Source organism: Mirounga leonina, unplaced genomic scaffold, assembly GCF_011800145.1.
Source record: "Mirounga leonina isolate KUSES-001 unplaced genomic scaffold, KU_Mleo_1.0 Mir_151, whole genome shotgun sequence".
Taxonomy (NCBI): domain Eukaryota; kingdom Metazoa; phylum Chordata; class Mammalia; order Carnivora; family Phocidae; genus Mirounga; species Mirounga leonina.
Genome location: NW_023270377.1, coordinates 2,530,458 through 2,551,606, shown reverse-complemented (window position 1 = coordinate 2,551,606; position 21,149 = coordinate 2,530,458). Strand labels below are relative to the sequence as shown.

The 21,149-nt window shown below is 48.5% G+C and overlaps 1 protein-coding gene across 6 annotated transcripts in view; it reads left to right on the top strand.

Moving 5' to 3' along the window:
- Positions 1 to 21,149, top strand: part of TRAF3IP1 (TRAF3 interacting protein 1) — a 65,728-nt gene that overhangs the window by 15,954 nt on the left and 28,625 nt on the right. For 2 of the 6 annotated variants that reach the window (XM_035006750.1, XM_035006754.1), the window contains 7 exons: positions 3,587 to 3,688; positions 5,995 to 6,015; positions 6,983 to 7,067; positions 7,526 to 7,609; positions 10,203 to 10,326; positions 10,527 to 10,563; positions 13,210 to 13,286. In XM_035006750.1, coding sequence (XP_034862641.1) covers positions 3,587 to 3,688; positions 5,995 to 6,015; positions 6,983 to 7,067; positions 7,526 to 7,609; positions 10,203 to 10,326; positions 10,527 to 10,563; positions 13,210 to 13,286 — 530 coding nt within the window. Of the gene's footprint in view, positions 1 to 3,586; positions 3,689 to 5,994; positions 6,046 to 6,982; positions 7,068 to 7,525; positions 7,610 to 10,202; positions 10,327 to 10,526; positions 10,564 to 13,209; positions 13,287 to 21,149 lie in introns of all 6 variants that reach the window. The other 4 variants (XM_035006751.1, XM_035006749.1, XM_035006753.1 and 1 more) reach the window with 4 other exon arrangements.

Here is a 21,149-nt window from a genome sequence, read left to right as displayed (position 1 = left end):
TTCAGGGGTACGTTCTCTGAGCCACAGTGACCTCGGGGTAGGTGGGTCTAGAAACACCTGCCTTGAGACTCAGGGAGGTGGCTCCATACAGTGGCTGGTGTGTCCCAGGTGTGCCTACGGATCTGCTTTGTAGATCCCGCCGTAGTGACCGCGAGCCCTACGTCAGGTGAGGCGTGTCGCGCTGAGATGGTATCACGGACTTAAAATGAAGTGCACTGGTTGTTCAGACGTGTATCCTCACCTTGTAGACACTAGGTACACCTCAGCGTCCAGGGAGCGGGAGCCCTGCCACACCCGTGGTTCTCGGTGGAGAGCTGGGCGGACGTTCGAGCGGAGCCTGGCGCCACCTAGTGGCCAGGGAGGGGCCCTGCACCCCGGCTGGTCCCGGCTGGTCCCGGCTGGTCCTGGGACCCCTGGCGCCCCCTCCCCTCCCCCGCCCCGGTCTTCGCTGTGCTGCCAGCCCTTTGACTTCTGGGATTCAGGGTTTGTCAGCGGTTGTCACAGCTGCTGGTTTTCTCGGCGAGTGTGATTTCCAGATGCAGGGCCTGGGTGGTCAGGGAGCCCTTCCTCACGCTTGCCCTGCACCTTGAGCTTGTAGGCCCCACCCGCTGGGCCTGCAGACCTGGGCCAGCCTGCGCCTGATGGCGGCCGTGCGCTTTGTCTTTCAGGGATGCTGGAGAGCTCAACAAGGAAATTACCCACAGCTTTCTCAGACCCGAACCATTTCTTCCCTGCCCCCTCGGAATGCCCGCTGTGTGATGAGCCTCGTTCTCTTTGCAGTCGTTTGACGGTCCGGGTTCTCCTGGAACCCTGTGCCTCCATGTGTCTTCACCTTGCTTGGGTCCCGTCACTCATGTCTGTTTTATCGTGTAAAGTTTTTTATTACGAAAAATGCAGAGGAGTAGGAAGAGTGATGAGCACCCTTCGACCTCTCACACAGATTCAGTGGTTCTAATGTCTCGTCATATGTGCTTCATCTAGAGCCATGTATTTTTATGAATGATTTCAAAGTGTATCAAAACACCCTAACACTTTAAATACTTCAGCCTGCAGCTCAAAAAACAAAAAAGACCTGCTCAGACACAGCCACAACATTATTGTTGTCTCTAGCAGGATGACTGTTCCCCAATAGTACCGAAATCTTAGTGACTCAAAAGTGTTATTTTTCAAAAAAAAAAAAAACAATTCCATTAAGATGAACACACTGTATATTTTTTATTCTGTCTTTTTAAATGACTCGAATCTCAACAGCCCCCCCACCCTCTGTGCGCCCCCACCTTGCCCTTTTAGTCTCGCACACTGGCTTTGGAAGAGATGAGGTTGCTTGTCTTGTAGAATGTTCCACTCTCTGGACACGTCCATTTCCTTGTAATGTCGCTTCACTTATGACATTGCTCTCCCCCCCGCTTCTCCCCGTGTTTCTGTTTGATCTAAAATCCTCATTAGATTTGGGTTGGAACATCTGGCTTCGCTCTGACCCCTACATAGGCAACGCTGTGCCTTTATCTTGTGTCCTATCTGGATACACTAGTGTTTCTGCGTCCCATTAACAGGGTGCTGGGACTGATCGCTGGGCCAGGTGGAGCCCCTCACTTTAAGGCCTGGTTATTTGTTCGCATTTACACTTGGATGTAGTTAGCAGCTCTGTGCTGCTAAAATTTGCGCAGCTCACGGGCACAGTGGGAAGCTGCTTGGGGCTGTGTTGTGGGCCGTACCTGGTGAGTCTCAGGGATGGTAACTGACAGATGGGCGCTTGGCCAGGCACAGCGCTCCCTGCTTTGTGAAGCACAGGATCTCTTTACCAGAGCACCGTAAGCTGGGGCAAACTGGCTCGGAAGAGGCGAGGAGCCTGCTCAAGGTGCAGCCTTGGGGCCCTGGAACTTAGGAAATCAGGACGCCAAGGCCCACATCCTTACCTACCAGGTTCATTCATTACTGATAATTCAGACAACAGATTTTTTTGCCAGTTCATAATAATTTTTATATTTTGTGGGTGTATTATTTATTTTCTTTAAAGCTGTTATTTGGCAGACTGGTTAGTCTGTTCTCTATGATTAAGAATTGATTGTATATTATTAAAATTATTATTATCGTATGTATTAGTATTAGTATTATTGGTTGTAGCTTGTTTTTCTGTTGTGTTTGTGTATCAGAGTTTTAGTAAAGTTTAAAAATATTAGGAAAGATGTTAAAACAACCATCATAGGCCTCTCAAAAAAAAAAAAATGCCACTAGACATTTGAAGAGAGGAAATGGGGCAGAGTGTCATCAGTCCCCTCCAGCTCTGGACAGAAGTTGTTGCATTTGGAAGTTACTTATTGCGCTGGTAGGTTTTGAACAGTGTAGGAAATTTTTGACATTTTCAAATAAAATGTAACAATCTGAAATTCTTGCATGTTTTCTTTAAAAATAGATAATCTACAATTGCCAAGCTTATTTTATTTTTACATTTGTTTTAGTATTTCATATTGATTCTTTGGCTACCTTAGATATCATAAATAATTACTTGAATCGGGCTGTTTAAATTATCATTTTTATAGATTGAAAAAAATTTCCTGGGGCGCCTGGGTGGCTCAGTCATTAGCGTCTGCCTTCGGCTCAGGTCACGATCCCAGGGTCCTGGGATTGAGCCCCGCGTCGGGCTCTCTGCTCTGTGGGGAACCTGCTTCTCCCTCTCCCATTCCCCCTGCTTGTGTTCCCTCTCTCGCTGTGTCTCTCTCTGTCAAATAAATAAATAAAATCTTTAAAAAAAAAAAGAAAAAAAATTTCCTTAGAAAATTATGTCATCTACTGTATGAAGTTCTATTACATAAATTCAGTTCTTTGATGGCTAATGATAGGTTGATTCTGATATAAACTGTTTATTTGAATACTTTTAAGAAATTATAAGATTGTATTTCAGGAAAGGGAACATTTATCTAACTTTATTTTTGTCTCCTGGTTTCATTTTAGAGTGGGGGTCCTTTAGTGATGGGTTAGTTTTCTACCCTGAGTCCTACCACATTAAAAATCTTTTCCTTCAGCACCTCCCTGCCCCCCCTTTATTTTTAATATAAAAAATGTTTTATTTCTTGGGTATTTGATATTTTTTTATTTTTATAGACATTGGCCCATTAGTCAGTAGTTTCATGAGGCTTCGGGAGCTTTGAATATGTCTAGGATTGTGGACTATGCCAGAGGTAGTTTTTTTCCTCTTGCTTTGCTGCACTTGTCACCTATCTGCAGCTTCTCAGCTGGGCCTGGCCGCAGTGGGGAGGTGGGTGGAGACAGGTAGTGTCAGGAAGGTTCTGGAAATGGGGGTGCAGGGGCCAGTTTGCTTTGGCTGTGGGGACCCCATCCTCCTCCTGGGCTGAGTGAGCATGGGGCTTTCTCATATTCCGGGCACCCCTTCCCTCTCCTGATCCCACAGCCGCAGCTGGGAGGAACATTCTTGGTGTGAGTTCTCAAAAGCTGCCTTTGGCCAGTGTTCTGTAAGCTCGCGTGTGGGAGAGCGTGGATGAGTGTGTGTGCTCCCTGTTAATGAAGCCATAGAGGACCAGCCTGCCGTGCACATCGTAATGACTCATTTTAAACTGTTTTCTGTCAGGAACAAAAGAAGCTAATACTAACTCAGCTAGTGTTTCAGATGATAATTCAGCTAGTCTGTGGCGTGAGAACGTCGAGGCAGAACCAGCAGTGAAGCAGAAAGGTAAGCAGGACACCCTCTCTCCACTCCTTTCCTGGTGAGGGAGCCTGAGCCGCTCCACACGCACAGGGGGGCACCTCTCTCCCCAGAGGGCGGCGGCCAGAGCCGCGGGGTCCCTTCGGCTCTCGGACGCACACGGGGTCCAGTCCCTGGTCCTTCACGCCAGCAGGACCGGATGTGGTGAAGGACCCCTTTTGCCCTTTTGCATCAGCTAGGGTAGGGCACGCTGTCCTTGTGTGGCGGCACTGGCGTCTCCCGGGTCCCCAGCGCTCTTTCGGAGGTAACGTGCGGAGCCCAGGTGGCGTCGGAAGGCCCGGAAACCAGCTTCAGAGTCCGTGCTGGGGAGTCCCACGGGCCGAGCCGCACGCCACTCAGACTTCACCCAGATCTCACGTTCAAAGAGGACTTTGAAGCGCCGTCCTGACCCGGTGTTTCTGTCTGTCATGTTTTCTGGGTGTCTGAAGTTGTGCGTCGGTGAGATTCTGCTTTTGGCCTAATATTCTCAGCACTTACGCTGTGGTGAAGCACACATTCGGCGTTTGTCGGGGCCCGGAGCTCCTCGCAGGCTTGGCGGGGCGCTGGCGCCCCAGAGCCCCGCTCGTGGGGAGGGCTGGTGCCTGTCAGTGTGCGTGCACCGAAATGCGTGCCGACGGCCTGCCGGGTGCAGTGGTGCCCCGCTGAGCAGAGCCCGCCTGGAGGACGCCCTGTGCCCGGTCTGGGCCGCCAGGGGCTCAGCCCCCGGGTGGGGTTGGACAGAGCCTTCGGGCGGGGGGCCGAGCAAGGGGGCCAGCCCCGCGGGAGGCCCATGCCGCTGTGGGCGCGAGCGGCTCAGTCACGTGTGGGCCACGTCAGTTTGGGAGGCTTAGTGAGCGGTCCAGGAGAGAGCGGCCTGGGCTGGAGTGGGCGGTCGGGGGACGGGCAGGTTCCAGGGTGCTTCAGGCAAGGTCTGCACCGGAGATGGCGTGTGAGTGGCCAGGGGTCTGGTCGCCAGGGCGAGGGAAAGAGGCTGAGCTGGTGACGGGTCCAGAGGAGACCTGAGTGTCTGTGAGGCAGGAGCCCCCGCCGAGGGGTGGGAGACGCCATCTGCGAAGGGGGGGCCTGCTGCGTGCACTGTCCATCTGGGTGTCGGCCTTGAGATCCAGCAGCTGCACATGAACCCGCAGTCTGTCCCCAACACTGATGCTGTGAGACTGGAGGAGAGCCCAGGGGTCTGGAATCCAGGGCCCCAGGCTGCACAGCGGCTGCCACACGCTGGGCTCTGCCAAGCGCACTCCAGGTGGCAAGACGTCAAGGAGAGGCTCTGCTGCCCAGGGTCGGGCCCAAGCCCCCACTGCTGTCACCCCATCCTTCTAGTGGCGCTGTCCGGAAACATGATTTCCAGGCCCCTCCTAACCCGCAGTTCGTCGGGCTCTGTGGGAGCGGGGCCTGTCCTCTGCTCTGTGCAGTGTGACCCCTGGGAGGTTCCTGTGTTCCGTACACATAGGTCCTGTAGGGCCCCCCGCTTCCCCTTGCCCAGAAGGGCCAGAGTTCTGAAGTCTGCCCCAGCAGACAGACTGAGGTGTCTGAGGAGCGCCGTGTGTCCTCAGGGTAACCCGGGCCCAGTCCTCGTGCGTGTGAAGGGTCCCTGTGTGGAGGTGGGGCTGTGGTTTATGGGGGGCTGCACGGCAGCTCCCGGGGGTCCTTGGCTCCGATTTGGACCGTGCTGTTTTGTCGCTTCTGCAGATGTGGTCCTGTGTCTCAGGTGTGTCGGGCAGAGAGTATCTTCTGTGACCTCGAGTCTCCCCTCCCTACAGTGCTCCCGCTCATTTCCTGGGGGCCACATAGGTCCCATTTGTCCCTAAAACGCAGCACTGGAAGGAGGAGGTAGGCCCATGGGGAGCTGGAGAAATGTCCTCGTTCAGGAGCTGATGGAAGAGCCGTTGCTGACGAGCTAGGGAGGGAGGGCCCTGGTTGCTGTGACCCTGTCACGAAAAGGGCATCACACCTTCTCGTCCCTCACGCTCCCTGGCTTATCCGCTATTGCCTCATCTTGAATCTCTCTCCTTTATGTCTGTGACCTGCTTTCTTCGTACTCCTGTTGCCTCTTTTCATTAATAGCATTTTAGAATTCAAAGTGCGCTTTGTTCTTTGTCTTTCGATCTTTGAAAATAAAGTGATGGCAGTGGGACCCTAGGAAAGGCTCTGTGTTCCCTGACGGGTGTCCCATTACTTAGTGTTTGGCCCTAGTCCTGCTACTTAATACACTGAGCTTTACCAACACAGAAGTCGGTCTTCCGATGTCCTTTTTTTTCTTTTCTTTTTTTTTGCAGGTGGCTCCCCGAGTGATGCAGGTGAGGAACGGCCTGAACTGCGTGTATTTGGTATAAATTGTGTGCGTGTGCGTGTAGACACTAACATGTACTGTCAGATTTGTTTTACACTGTGAGTTAGTGAAGGTAATTGAAGGAAACGTAACTCTACCACTGTAAGATTTAATTTATATATCTTATGTTCTGGAAGAATGTATTACGGTTCTTTCCAGAATAAAAAGTATATTTCTAAATTCAAAGTCTGATTTTTCTAAATTACAAAGTCTGATTTCTAAAACACAAAGCCCTTTTACTTAAAATGCAGGAATAAATTTAATTGCCTTAATAGTTAGGGGTTGTTACTTACTGATTAAATCTTTTTATTAAAATGAAGAAAGCTTTATTCAGATTATAAAAACAATTGGATGTATACCCAAAGTAGAAAGTTTTTTAAATGCAGAAAAATATCAAGAAGGAAATGAAAAACACTGTTTCTAACCTAAATGAATGTCCTTCTAGAACACCCATTGTGTGTGTGTGTGTGTGTGTGTGTGTGTTATTAGATACGTTACTGTCCTCAGTTATGTGTTAGGATGGTGACACTGTTTTATGCAAAAGGTCTGGCGAGTGACTGCCATAGTCTGCTCGCGTGACCCCCCACCGTCACTAACACAAGTGGTGGTTGGTGAACATCTTGACACACAGGATCACACGCGTCCATCCCTCTCGGGTTGTATTTCCTTTATGTTAAATTGCTTGACTGGATCAGCCTACCTCTTGAATTCTGTTTCTTAAGAAATTGAACCAGTTTGTATTTCCAGGGTTTGAGTGCACCCATCTCCCCAGATCTTACCGAATCTAGATAAGAAATGTGTTTTATCTTCATGAAAATGATAGATGAATAAAGCTCATTTATATTTGCGATTATTTAACTGCTGTCTTTTCAAATACTCATTACCTGTTTGTGTTTCTTCCTTTGTGAATTGCTCACTGGATTGTCATGGTTCAGAAGGAGAAGTGGGACCTTCTGGCCCAGAGAAGCCCGAGGTGTCTGAGAGTTCTGAGCTGCCGAGTGAGCTCCCGGCCAACATCAGGTCCGTGGGCTCCTGTCCAATGCCCAGGCCGCTGCCTGCTTCTCTCTGCACCTTCTGCAGTTTGTTTAGTGCTTGAGTTCAATTATGAGGAAATACTTGTACAAAGAAAGCAGAAACCATTTATTTAATTTTCCTATACTGGGTATAAGTTACTACACATAGGACATTTTAAAGGTTTAGGGAAATTCATAATTATGGTAAATTATGTTTTGATTACTGAGAGTTACATGATTCCTTTTTGAGCCTTAAAATTAATGAAAACATAAGATTAAGAGACGGATACTTTTAAACCTGTCAGATTAATGGAATGTTCTTAACATTCTGCAGACTGTGTCCCGATTAGCATGTTGATGGTGGGAAATTAGCAGTAACATTGACCTGGGTTTTCTGTCGTGCACTTTTAATAAATGTGCAAGTGTGTCCTATCCCCTTTTTGGTTTTCCCATGTTTGGGTTTAGAAGAATACCTCGGCCTGGGAGCGCGAGACCAGCACCTCCCCGGGTGAAGCACCAAGACAGTGTGGAGGCGCTGACACCAGACAGGTGAGGCCTCCTTTGGGAGCTGTGCTGGGGGTGGGGTGCAGGGGCAGGGGCAGGGCCGCTGCCACCTGAGAAGGAGAGGAAAGCCGGGTCAGGCCCTGACTTCAGGCCACACGCCGACCACACACTTCAGTTAGCTGAAGAGAAAACGTGCTTTACAGCACATGGGGAAATTATTCTTTGAGAGAAGGTGGGGGTGGATTTTCTGAGCATAAAAGCGATGAGGGAAAATTAGGAAAAAAAGATTTCAAGGTTTAATTGTACAAAAATGTAAAACAAAAGGTCAGAAAGTCCTAAACGATATAAAAGCAAGCCACAGACAGGGTTCTCTAAGTGTTACAAATATCCCTGTGGATGTAGTGTGATCTTTAGAGGAAAATACAGATAATCAAACCCAAAAAATAGGAAAATAAAGCGGGCTGGACCAGAGTGGTTTGTGATAGAGCAGAGACAGGAATTGGAGACAGGTGTGGCCTTGTTGTCAGGGACATGAAGGAAGGACACCGTAGGTGGCGGGAGGGATGGTGTCGGGAATGTGACTCGCTCCTGTTTTTGCGATGAGGAGACTGGTGACGGGACCGATCCACTGGAGACGGGGGATTGGTGCTGTAGGGGCCGCGGGGTGGGAGGGTTGTTGGAACAGTGTCCCCGAGTGGTGAGGGGACGCAGACGGACTGGCTTTGGAGAAGATGGTGGAGACTTGGCGTGTGGGTGAGTTCGGGAAGCTGAGTGCCCCCTGGAGCCCCACTTGTCTTGTGAGCCCAGAGCGAGGGTGGTCAGGGAGGCCTGGAGCTGCGCTCCCAGAGAGCGGGCATCTGCCTGGGCTGGAGCAGAGGGTCCTCATCTGGGGTCGTGTCCCCCCCGCCCCCAGCCTCCTGTGGGGCTGTGTCTGGAGACCCTGAGTAGCATCAGGACCGGGAGGGTCTAGAGGGAAGGTTCTTGGCATCTAGCTAGGGAGTGGGGCAGGGATGCCGCCAGACATCCCCAGTGGACAGGCAGCCCCACCGAGAGGACCGCAGGCCCCGAGGTCTGTGGTGCGGCGTGCGGAAGCAGGACGCTGGGCCGCCTCCGGTGCACGTCGGGTGAAGTGACGGGAGTCGGTGTTGCTGTGGACTCTGTTCTCCAGCTGTGGGCGGCTGCTGGGTGCAGACACTGGGCGGGCACAGAGATGGAAATGCGGGCCGTGGTGGTGCACGAGTGGGGTGCTCGGATTTGAGATTGGGGCTTGCTGCCGGTGGCAGCACCCAAGGGTGACCCTGGATGTGTGGCTGTGATTCGGAAGCAGGATGGTGGCAGGAAGGCTTGGGGGTCCTAGAGCCAGGCTTTGGGAAGGGCCACTTCTCAGTTCGATCAGCGGCAGTGTTGGCAGCCGGGAGTGCAGAGGGATGCCTGGTGGCTGGCAGGGGGTGGCAGTAACAATGGGGTTGAGGGCCAGAGAGGCTGGTGGTGTGGCTTCAGAGTTGGCAGACGTTAGAGGGAATAATCTGGAAGACACAGTAAGCACAAGGAGAACGCTGGCCCTCCCTCTGGGCCTGGCCACGGGAGGGTGCTACTTGAGGCGGGGGAGAATGGAGAGGGCTTGCTGATGAGGGATGGTGGTGGGAGGGGCTCGAGGGGCGCAGGGCGTGGGAGAGGTACGGGGTGCGGTGAGGCTGGCCCTGGTGGAGGCAGGACGTTGCTCGTGAGGGTTGAAGGGCCCGGCAGAGGAGCCGAGGGTGTTTGGGACAAACGTGCACTGTTTTGAGAGCTCATACGCAAGTGCAGTTTTCCTCCTGACCTTATGTATTGTCCTGAAGCAAGGGAAAGGGTGTGCGTGTGTGCGTGTGCGCGTGTGGCCTGTGTGCTAGAGCGATCGTAGGGCAGGGGAGTTAAGGGCACTTGGTAAAGCGTGGTTATGCTAAGCTGGTAGGAAAGAAGTGAAAGCAGGTGGGGCTGATGGGAGCTGGTGGGTGTTTGGGTCTGGAGCCTTGTGACCCAGGCACAGTGTGGTGGGCGTGAGGGCCTGATAAGCAGAGGGCAGCTGGCAGTGGCCTGCAGTGGGGTGACAGTGGGTGGGGCAGTTCCAGCGGGTGGCCACAGGAGGTCCCCTCGGATGGAGGTAGTCACCTGGGAGGACAGGGCCAGGCCTGGTGGCCAGGCAGTTGGGTGTTGGACTGGCGCAGAGCGATGGTAGGACTTGGTGGAGAGGAGGTGCTGGGCAGGGATTGGCAGCCAGGAGGAGGCCGCTGTGTTGGAGCAGGGGTCTGGGGCCACATCGCCACCCCTGCCCTGATGTTAGCGATGTGGAAGAATAGGGCCCTCCAGGTGAGGGGCTGCAGGTGGAGGGCTGGTGTCCAGAGAGTGCAGCCAGGGGAGGAGTGAGGCTCGGAGGGCCCTTGTGAGGTCCGGGCGTGGGGTGGGGGCTGGGTGTGGTGGAGAGAGGCCACCGGGGGCGGGGGCCAGGCCTGGGTCTTCACTCAGCTTCTGCCTGTATTTTGTGACGTTCTAGAGGTAGGTGGTGGTTAAACTCCTCCCATGGAGCCTGGGATGCAGGGGATTGATGCAGACATGCGACCAGCAGCCCTTCTCTTGTAACCTAATTTCTTTTTCTTCTTAGGACAGGGAGTGGTAAACTCGTTGCCAATGTGATTGTAGATGCGCAGAACTCTGACAATGAGGAAGACGGTCAGTTTGTGGTGGAGGCTGCCCCCCAGCTTCCTGAGATGTCAGAACTGGAAATGGTGAGCTAACAGGAGCTTCGGTTTCTGTCATTGCCCTTGGACGGCCCTGGAACTCCTACTCCAGCATTTAGGTGCACGTAGACAAAACGTCTGATTGTTCAGTCAGATTTCTGCCTTCTTTAATTTTGTCATTGCTTTGAGGAGATCCATGGAAGCAGCATATCGAGAATCAGCTTTTTCCTCCTTGCTTTCCTGCCCAGGTCCCTGTAGTAGACGTGGAGGCTGAGGAGAAGCACGGTGAGTGCCGGACGTGGCGGGCGCGACTGTGGGTGGGGCGCCCCGTGTTGCTCAGGGGTCTGATGAGCATCGGTGGGACACCGGGGCACGGATGGGCTCCTCCTCGCTTGGTGGGTTTAGCCTGGGAGACCATGGGCACTGGGCCCCGGGACCCTGGGGCTTGCTGTCAGCAGCTTCCGACGTGGTGTGCAGTTAGATTAGAGGTTTGACCTCTGGGGTCGTTCCCCAATCGACAACACTTGTAATAGTACTTGTCCTCTTCCCAAGTATCTTCTTTGATTTCAAACATCTCCAGAAGCAGAGAGAGTAGTCCAATGAACCCCTTCGTCACCCGGTGTCAATGGTGATCGGCTCGCGTTTTCTCTAAGCCTCTGCCTGCCGCCGACCCCTGTTCCCCTAGACTGTTCTCAAGTCCTAGAGAAGATCGTTTCTTCGCTTAACGTGTCCGGTGTAGCTCTAGAAGATAAGGGCTCCCTTTCAAAAAAACATAACCATGATTCTGTTGTTGTATATTAAAAAACAAAACAAAAACAAAACAATTTCTTGATATCATCAGTTTTTCCAGTTACTTTGTATATTTTTTTCTAGTTTGATTCAGAATCCAAATAAGGTCCCTGCTTTGGAGTCAATCGATCTAACTCTTAGGTCTCTCTTAACCTGTACGGCCGTCCCTCCCCTTTCCCTTGTAATGTATTTGCACAGGAAGCTGGTTGGTTGTCCTTTAGAGTTTCCCATAGTGGAGTGTTGCTCATTACCTGCGCGTGGTATGGTTTTTTACATATTCTTCTATTCTTGTAACTTGGTTCCAGAGACTTGATCAGATGCAGATTTGGGGCAGGAATACTAGTAGGTGGTGTTGGTTCTTCCTGACGTCTGCTTGTGACGTTAGCCTGGATCATTAAGGGTTGCAAGATGGCGACACTCTCATCCCGCCCTCCCTTCCTCGAGGTTTGGCTGGATGACACGGTGGTGCAGGGCTTCCCCCCGCCCCCAGCCTCTGCCTGTGCCGTGGCATAGCCCCTAGGAGGAGGGATTTCCTCAGAGTGAGTCTGTGTCCCGGTGCCATCAACGCTGACTGAAGAGGGCGTGTGGGGTGGTGGTTGCTGGTATCTGTACGATATCTGTATGAGATCATGGGCTTTCCTCTAACGTGTTTGATGGGCCTCGTTTCACGCCAGATCAGTTCTTGTCAGCGACGTTCAGACTGTCTAGTATGTAATCAGTGGGAGCCTGTTGGAGCAGTTCTCTGGGGCCTTTTGACACATCCTGGGAGACTTTGCAGCTTCCTTGTTTTCTGAGAGGACCAGATGTTTCAGGCTCATTTTGCGTATTTCCTGCTCCAAGGCTGGAACCCTCCATTTCTCCAAGGAGCCTGGCTGCGTGTTGCTTCTGGGTTGGTCGTTGTTTCTAGGGGTTTTCTTACCTTTTTTTTTTTTTTTTTTTACATGAGAACACATATCCAAGCTCATACTGGTATTTCCAGTGCAGCTTTACTGTTCTAGAGTCTTTCCTAAATTTTTGAGTTTATACATGCATGTCTGTCTCATGCCAAAAGTCCTGGCTCCCAGCGTCAGTCGTCTGTTTGCTTCGCCCTGTGGCTGGCACGCACGCACAGCACCTCTAGAACACCACCGGCTATTAGTGACAACAGATTACTGGGGACACTGTAGGGTTTTTCTCGGGGTCTGTCTGTTCTCAGGTATGTTCCCGTCAGGGATGGACAACCAATTACCCTGTTGTAAAGTTACAGAACAATTCTTTGTTAGGCTATGCTTGCCAGTTTGATGTTGTTAAGTTTATTAGTTTCATTTTGGTTTCAGTTTTTAGGCACTGAAAAATCTAATTTAATTTTGTTTTATTTATGTAAAATAGACACATTTCCATGGTCAAATGTACCAAACAAGATATATTCTGAGATTAGGGGCCTCCACCCTGTCCTCTCCCTCCCCTCTCCCCCTGTAGGTAACAGTAAGAAATACGGCTTATACTTTGATTTAAAAACTTACAAGTTAATACGTGTGCGTGTGTGTTCTTACCAGTACCTCCACGTCTCCCTCGTGCTTTTGCGACTTGGCGGCGTGTACTGACGCCCGTCCCTTAGCGGTGCGGACGAGTCTTCACTGCTGCTCACGGCGCGCCCTCCTCCGTCCAGGTGCTGCGAGGCTGTGCGCGGCCAGCTTCATGTGGATGCGCATTTGGATGAGACAGTAGTCTAAAGAAAATGTTTTGTGTGGCATTTACCCCACAGGCAATTCTTTTTTTCTTTTTTTTTTTAAAGGACGTTGAAGAGTCTTACCCTAGTATAAAAGGAGTATTTGTGCTTAGAAACAGCTCAGAATTGTCACACCTGTTTGTGACGGATGCTTATCTTTTAGAATGTTAATCTACATTTCCTCATAATTGTTTTCTATTTCCAAAGTTGTTTTTTTTTTTTTTTTTTACCTTTCAGGAGCTGATTTCTTTGAAACACTCTAAGATTTGATGGTTAATTTCCACCACCAGCTATATCAGTCTCTTGTAGACTCTTTTATCAAATAAAGATTATTTGAAGCTGTGTTCAGTATAGAAAGAGGAAGAATACCCCTCTACCCATTTAGAATAGAATAGATCCTTAGAGAATAACATAAAACCACTGATTCTCAACAGGAGGACTTGTGAAAAAAATTCTGGAGACCAAGAAAGATTATGAGAAGTTGCAGCGGGCGCCCAGACCTGGAGAGAAGGTAAGGAGTGAGTTATGCACATGTGCTGATCAGCAGAGTCTGCTGACGGACTTCAAAGTTCCCTCCCACCTCCTTGTTTGGGAGGATAGAAAACTCAGGGCTCCTCCAGTGTGTCCTGGGTGGGGGCTCAGGAATCAAGGCCAGAGGCCTGTTCTGCTCTGACCCCGTGGCTGTCGCCGTCCTGCCTTGTCCAGTCCCTTCCCCCTGCTTGCGGAGTTGGGAGGCTGGGCGCCTGGCCCTGGCTGATTGCAAAATTAGAGACTGGGGAGTTTTCAAGTCTGGCTTTTAGATCTGGGTGCTTTTGGAACCTGGCCTCCCAGCCGTCTTCCTTGCAGCTGTGGGATGTGGTTTTGTTGGGACACACAGCTTCCTGCCAGCCACCGCCCCTGAGCATGTGACCCTGGGGTGAATACCTGCAGGCCACATAGCATGCCTCAAATGTCATGGCTAGGTTTGCTATAGCCACTTCCAAAAATGAGAATATATCCTCACTTACTGATTTTGTAACAGAAGACATTTCTTGGATAGTTTTATCGGCAGCTGACAGACACATACACAGATAATTCTGCCTAAAATGTCCTAGTTTTTCATGAAGACGTGGCCGGAAACAGCCAGTGAGGGGACTGGACAGTTGCGAGCGACATCGGAGGGGCGCGGGAACAGTCCCAGGAGAAGAGTGCTGTGCAGGCCTTCGCCTGACGGCGCCCCCGCTGCCTCGTCCGGAAGGAGGACCGCCTTTATGCAGGCTGTTGTCTCGCTGTGGCATTTTAACCTAGTCCTTTTCGTAGGGTTGTCCTGTGTCCCTGGTATTTTGGGACCCACTCGGAAACCTTGAGTGTGTCCCTCCAGGCTGTTGATGTGGGCAACCTTCGAGGCTTCAGTTGGTGTAAATTTTATAGCCCTGCTTTCCATGCAGAGCACACGAGGGCTGTGCTTCGGGCTGTGTACTGAAGAGTACATTTCAGAGTGGGTACTCTGACTTTAGAAGATAAAAGGAAACAGTGTCCTTGTTTGGTGAACACGTGCTGCCTTAAAAGAGCACAGTGTTTCAGAGTTGGGGCGCTGTCTGTTACAGATGCTCAGAAACATCGGAATTGAATTTCACTGACTGGTCTTCTAAAAACATCTTAGAGTTTTTAAAATAAAAGAAATGAAAATGTAAGGAAAAGGTGATGTCCTTTCTGCCTCGGCCCCAACCCCGCCGGCCCTCGAGCAGTCAGTCACCTGCTTTAAACGCAGCTGCCTCTGTTCTGCGGGTTTTCATCTTGCCCTGTTGCGGATACGTTAGGCGAGGTGCTTTCTTCGGGCAGCATCCTGTTCTGAGACCCTCCCTGTGGGGAGACCTGGGCATCTGGGTCATTCATCTGAACTGATGACTGGTTTTCCAGTATCTCTTCATTAATTCCTGTGCTGGTGGGCGTAGGTTCAGTGGCCTTCCCCTGTCACAAACTCTCACGGGCTCCTTCACTGTCAGCCGGCGCGTGGGGGCCAGACAGGACATATTTTAGGCTAAGGAGCCATACGATCTGTCGCAGCTTCTCAGCTCTGCTGATAGAACCTGAGAGCAGTCACAGCGTAGACAGCAGTAAACACCTGTGTGTGGCTCCGTTCCAATGAGGCTTGATTCACAGCAACAGGACCCAGCCTGGGGCTGGAGTTTTCGATCCTGCTTTAGAGTCCACGCCCAGACTCAGAATTGTGCCAGAGCGTGTGCGGAGCTTCGATTTCACCAGCTACGGCCAAATTACTCCCCCAGTGGCTGGGCCGTGGAATGAGAGTCTGTTTCCACGTGTCTGGGCCATCCACGGTCAGCACGGTGGATGTGTGCATCGCCCCCCACAGTGGCCTGTGCCCTGTGGGACCCCTTCCGGCCACGGCTCCCCATGCCCCCCCTCCCGCCAGGGCCCAGCGGCTGCTGCTCTGCTTTTGGTCCCTCTGGTCTGTGTTTCCCAGGAATGTATGTGCTCCTGTTTGCTCAGGCTGCTCTCAGTTGTCATGATTATTTTGATGATATGTTATTTTTGTAACAGTATTCCTTTTTATTGCTGGGTCGTGCACTGTATGGACGTACCACAGGGTGTGTGTCCATTTGTCAGGTAAGGAGCGTTTGGGCTGTCTCTAGTTTGGGTCCTTTGCAAGTAAAGCTATGGAGAACATTCACGTGTGAGTCCCGTGCGGACAGAGATTTTCTTTCCTTTGGGTCAATACCGAGGAGCGAGACTGCTGGCTCACACAGTCAGCATATGTTGGTCTTTCTAAGAAACTGCCCAGTGTTTTCCAAAGTGGTTGCATTGTTTACATTTCCACCACAGCATCTGCGAGTCCCAGTTCCTCCACGTCCTCATCAACACTTGGAATGCTCAGTCTTTCTAATTTTTGGTGTTTTAATTTGCATTTCCTTAATGGCTGATGATTATTCTATCCTGACTGCTGGTTTCTCCTCTTGCTCTTTTCTTAGTGTTGACAACTTGCTATAGCTTTTCTGTTCCTTTGAACTAGTCATTTCTGTTTGTTTTACCAGGTCAATTTCTTGAGTGGGTATATTCCGTTTTTCTATTTCTTTTTGAGTTTCTTTTGGTAATCTCTAAGAATCAGTTAAGATTGGGTTGACCTGTGAGTGAAGGAGCGATCTAAGGCATTAGTGGCTTAACTGAGGTGGTAAGTGCTTTGGCGCCTGAGTCAGAGTCTGGAGGTGGCTGTGGCCCAGATGCCTTCTGCCTCGTCACCCCACAGCTGTGACCCTTGTGCCTCAGGGCCCCTCAGGGCACCTCATGGCCCAAGGAGGCTGTCCAGGTGCAGCCAGCAGGAAGGGAGGGGAGGGGTAGAGAAGAGGAGGAGAGGAGCACACCCCTTTCCTTGGAGATGACTTCTTGGAAGTTGTGCATCTCACTGCCACTTCCATGGTACTGGCCAGATCTTTGCCACGAAGGGACCATGAAGTGAAATAGTTACTCCAGGCCTCGGTTCGCTTAGCTAATGATCAGGGCTTCCACACAGACTAGAATTTGCCAAGTTTTCTCCCTGTCTGGCACGCTCCAAAAACGATAATATTTGCAAGGCACATGGGTGAGTGGAGGAGGCTGGCTGCCTGGCCGGGGGCCAAGGGATTCTGGAAGTGGCACATCCCCCACGTGTGGGCTGCACACGGGACAGGAAGCTTTGCTGTGGGAGGGAGAGCCTGGCCGAGCCCTCCCCAGCCTTTCTCCAGGGAACTGTGTCCTTCACATTTTACAAAGCCGTGGCACCAAGATGTTTCAGCGGTGCTTTTACGAGTTTAAAAATATATCTATAGTTAACAGTTTCCCTTTTCTTCCAAAAATTTTGGTTTTTTTTTCCTTTGATGAGACTTTAAAGAAACTACTGAAACAGGCATCATCTAGCAAAGACTCAACTTCTGGTTTTGTAGATACTCACTTTTGTTTTCATTTCATTGATTTCTTTATTTTTCCTTTTAATTTCTTTGGTTATTTACGTTTTTATTCTCTTGTGTAAAATACTTAGCTCGTTCATTTTTAGTCTTTGTCATTTTAAACGAATTATGTTTAAGGCTATACATTTTTTTTTTTATTTTAAAATTTATTTTAGAGTGCACGCATGGGGTGCATGTGAGCGGGGTTGGGCAGAGGGGAGAGAGAGAATCTCTAGCCGACTCTGTGTTGAGCACAGAGCCCAACATGGGCATAATCTCAGGACCCTGAGATCATGACCTGAGCTGAAATCAAAGAGTCGGATGCTCGACTGAGCCACCCTGGTGCCCCAAGGCTATACATTTCTCTTTAAGCGTGCTTTATTTAAATTTATTAAATACTAATATTAAAAGTTTCTTGAATTTTAATCTGAAATGCTTTATTTTTTTTTTTATCATGTGGGCTATTTAGGAGCCTGTTCTTTAGTTTTGAAACATAAGGGTTTTTAGAAAGTCTTTTTATGGACAATTTGTAATGAAATTTCATGTTCAAGGAATATGGTCTGTATGGTATCGATTATTTGGAATTAAGCCTTTCTTTGTGGCCTAGTCTGAGGTCAGTTTTTACAGGTGTTTCAGAGTCCTTGCACAGTGTGTCTGCTTTCTGTGCTTTGGATCCAGACTTCAATGCCTCTGGTGGATTTTGCAAAGAGGTGGTGGTAAGACTATGTGCTCAAAATGCACAGGCCATGTCTGCCTGTTGTCATAATTGCTATCTTCTCTCTGTCTCACTTAAAAATTCAGATGGTAGATGTTTTCTCTGCTTTTCATGTAAATTGTGTGCCTCTAGTCTCGGGCTTCCCCTTGTTTTGGGGGGAGCATTGCTTTTTCAGTGCTAAGGAGGTAGGAGCTTGCGGTTGAGCCGTCCCTCAGGCCAGCCTTTGGCGTTGCATTGGGGGGAAAACTATTTCTTATCGTACTGACGGACGTGAATAATACATTATAGAATAAATATGTGCCTCAGACTGAGCATTTTCTTCATTATCCTGGCCGACTTGCTGTCTTTTCAAGAGGAAATATAAACTTTGTTAGTAGTAAGATACTAGCTCATGCCAGCATTTTTTTCCTTCAGATTTATGAAGCAGGTTTTGAAAAACAACCAGAAAAGCAGTTTTATTAGAACTTCTTCTGCCTTAAAAGCACTTGCTTTTTGAACTTTATAAACGAAGATGCTTTAGATGTTAGCCAGCCGTTTCAGAGATGGTGCCCTCACTTCTCATTCCTGATCTGCTGTCCCCGTTTGCATTCTCCTCTGTCAGGCTTCTCCATGTTGGGTCACTTCTAATCGAGTGTCAATTTTAGATGCTTTTTCTTTTCATTGAAATTCTTTATTTTGAAATAGAGTATTTCTCTTAGTGGGTTTCTTTTTTTAGTTCATTTTTAAAGTTTTTGTGATTTTACTCTCTCCCTTCTTGGTCATGTAAACCGCATCTTCTGGAGGTCGTACATCTCTTCAGGTGAGACCTTGGCGTGCGTTTACTTTGACGTGAATGTGTGTATTTTACTGCCCTTCTCAGTGAAGGCTGTAACCCGGGCCTAATGTAGCAGCCATGTGGCTGTAGAGATTAGGGACAGTCATCTGAAAGAATTAGGTATTTGGGAATGTGCGTCTTGAAAGGACTCTTGATGGGTAAAATGACCTTATCCTGAACATGTTCGCTTTCAGTTACAGTAAGTCGTATGTAGTGAACAACTGTCAGCTCAATTCTTATGTGAAAGTCAGGGATTTCGATTTTATTCCCTTTGGTGATCTGAATAGATCTTTAAGTTATTTCTTATTTTGGTCACTAGGTGGTGAAATTTCATCACAAATACTTGAACCCTGTTAGAAAAAGGCTCCTCAGAATCACTCTTTAACTGAAAGTCTGCACCTGATAAAAGTATTTTTAGTTTGGATGTTTGTGGTCCTAGTATTATTGGATGGATGTTCTTTTGCTAGAAGTACTGTTGCCATTTAAATTGCTGTGAAAGAAAGAAAAGGGACATATGCTACGACATTCTTCACTGGTGAGACTTCAGTAGCAAAACCAGGCTGCTGCTGACACTGACTTTAGTCATAAAGAGTGAGTTAGTTATTTTAGGAAATAAGGTGATTCTTTTATTTTAAAGGAAACACAGTTCCCAAGTAGTGCAAAGTCTTCCAATATGCTGGCGGAGGATTTTAGGTTTTGGATATAAAATTGTTGCCAGCATATAATCAACAATACCACTTAAGAATATGCACAGAAATCAGTTGCATTTCTATACACCAACAACAAGACAGAAGAAGGAGAAATTAAGGAGTCAATCCCATTTACAATTGCACCCAAAGCCGTAAGATACAAAGGAATAAATCTAACCAAAGAGGCAAAGGATCTGTACTCAGAAAACTATAAAATACTCAAGAAAGAAATTGAGGAAGACACAAAGAAATGGAAAAACGTTCCATGCTCATGGATTGGAAGAACAAATATTGTGAAGATGTCAGTGCTACCTAGAGCAATCTACACATTCAATGCAATCCCCATCAAAATACCATCCACTTTTTTCAAAGAAATGGAACAAATAATCCTAAAATTTGTATGGAACCAGAAAAGACCCCGCATAGCCAGAGGAATGTTGAAAAAGAAAAGCAAAGCCGGCGGCATCACAATTCCGGATTTCAAGCTCTATTACAAAGCTGTCATCATCAAGACAGTATGGTACTGGCACAAAAACAGACACTTAGATTGATGGAACAGAATAGAGAGCCCAGAAATGGACCCTCAAAACTATGGTCAACTAATCTTCGACAAAGCAGGAAAGAATGTCCAATGGAAAAAAGACAGTCTCTTCAACAAAGTGTGTTGGGAAAATTAGACAGCCACATGCAGAAGAATGAAACTGGACCATTTCCTTACACCATACACAAAAATAGACTCCAAATGGTTGAAAGACCTAAATGTGAGACAGGAGTCCATCAAAATCCTAAAGGAGAACACAGGCAGCAACCTCTTAGACCTCAGCTGCAGCAACTTCTTCCTAGAAACATCGCCAAAGGCAAGGGAAGTAAGGGCAAAAATAAACTACTGGGACTTGATCAGGATAAAAAGCTTTTGCACAGCAAAGGAAACAGTCAACAAAACCAAAAGACAGAATGGGAGAAGATATTTGCAAATGACATATCAGATAAAGGGCTAGTATCCAAAATCTATAAAGAACTTAACCAAACTCAACACCCAGAGAACATAGAATCCAACCAAGAAATGGGCAGAAGACACGAACAGACATTTCTGCAAAGAAGACAAACAAATGGCCAACAGACACATGAAAAATACTCAACATCACTGGGCATCAGGGAAATCCAAATCAAAACCTCAATGAGATACCACCTCACACCAGTCAGAATGGCTAAAAGGATGCGGAGAAAGGGGAACCCTCCTACACTGTTGGTGGGAATGCAAGCTGGTGCATCCACTCTGGAAAACAGTATGGAGGTTCCTCAAAAAGTTGAAAATAGAGCTACCGTATGACCCAGCAATTGCACTACTGGGTATTTACCCCAAAGATACAAATGTAGGGATCCAAAGGGGTACGTGCACCCCGATGTTTATAGCAGCAATGTCCACAAGAACCCAGATGTCCATCGACAGATGAATGGATAAAGAAGATGTGGTGTGTATGTGTGTGTGTGTGTGTGTATGTATATGTATACACACGACAATGGAATATTATGCAGCCATCAGAAAATGAAATCTTGCCATTTGCAACGATGTGGATGGAAATAGAGGGTATTATGCTAAGCGAAAAAAGTCAATCATAGACAAGTATATGATCTCACTGATATGAGGAATTTGAGAAACAAGGCAGAGGATCCTAGGGGAAGGGAGGGAAAAATGAAACAAGACAAAACCATAAGAGACTCTTAATCTCAGGAAGCAAACTGAGGGTTGCTGGAGGGGAGGGGGGTGGGAGGGATGGGGTGGCTGGGTGATGGACAATGGGGAGGGTATGTATTGTGGGGAGCACTGTGTATTGTGTAAGACTGATGATTCACAGACCTGTACCCTGAAAAAATGCATATTAAAAAAAATTTTAAAAAGAATATTTACAGATATATGCCACAGATATAGACTGTGAAAATGGTTTGGAAACCATCAAAACATCACATGAATATGAACTTTGTGGAGATAATTATGAGTAAATAGGCCTTCTTTGTATATACAAGGGTCATGATATGGATAAAATATCAGAATACTTTCTCTGAAGGAAAACGTATACATGACTTAAGAAAATTGGATCACAAAAATGTGATTAGCTCTGGTCTGACAAACATTTCCAAACTGAATGGTCATTACCTTCTGGTTAATATGTTTACTCAGTGAGTGATAATATGATGAATAAAGATTTTATTCTTAGCATCGGGCTCCACACTGAGC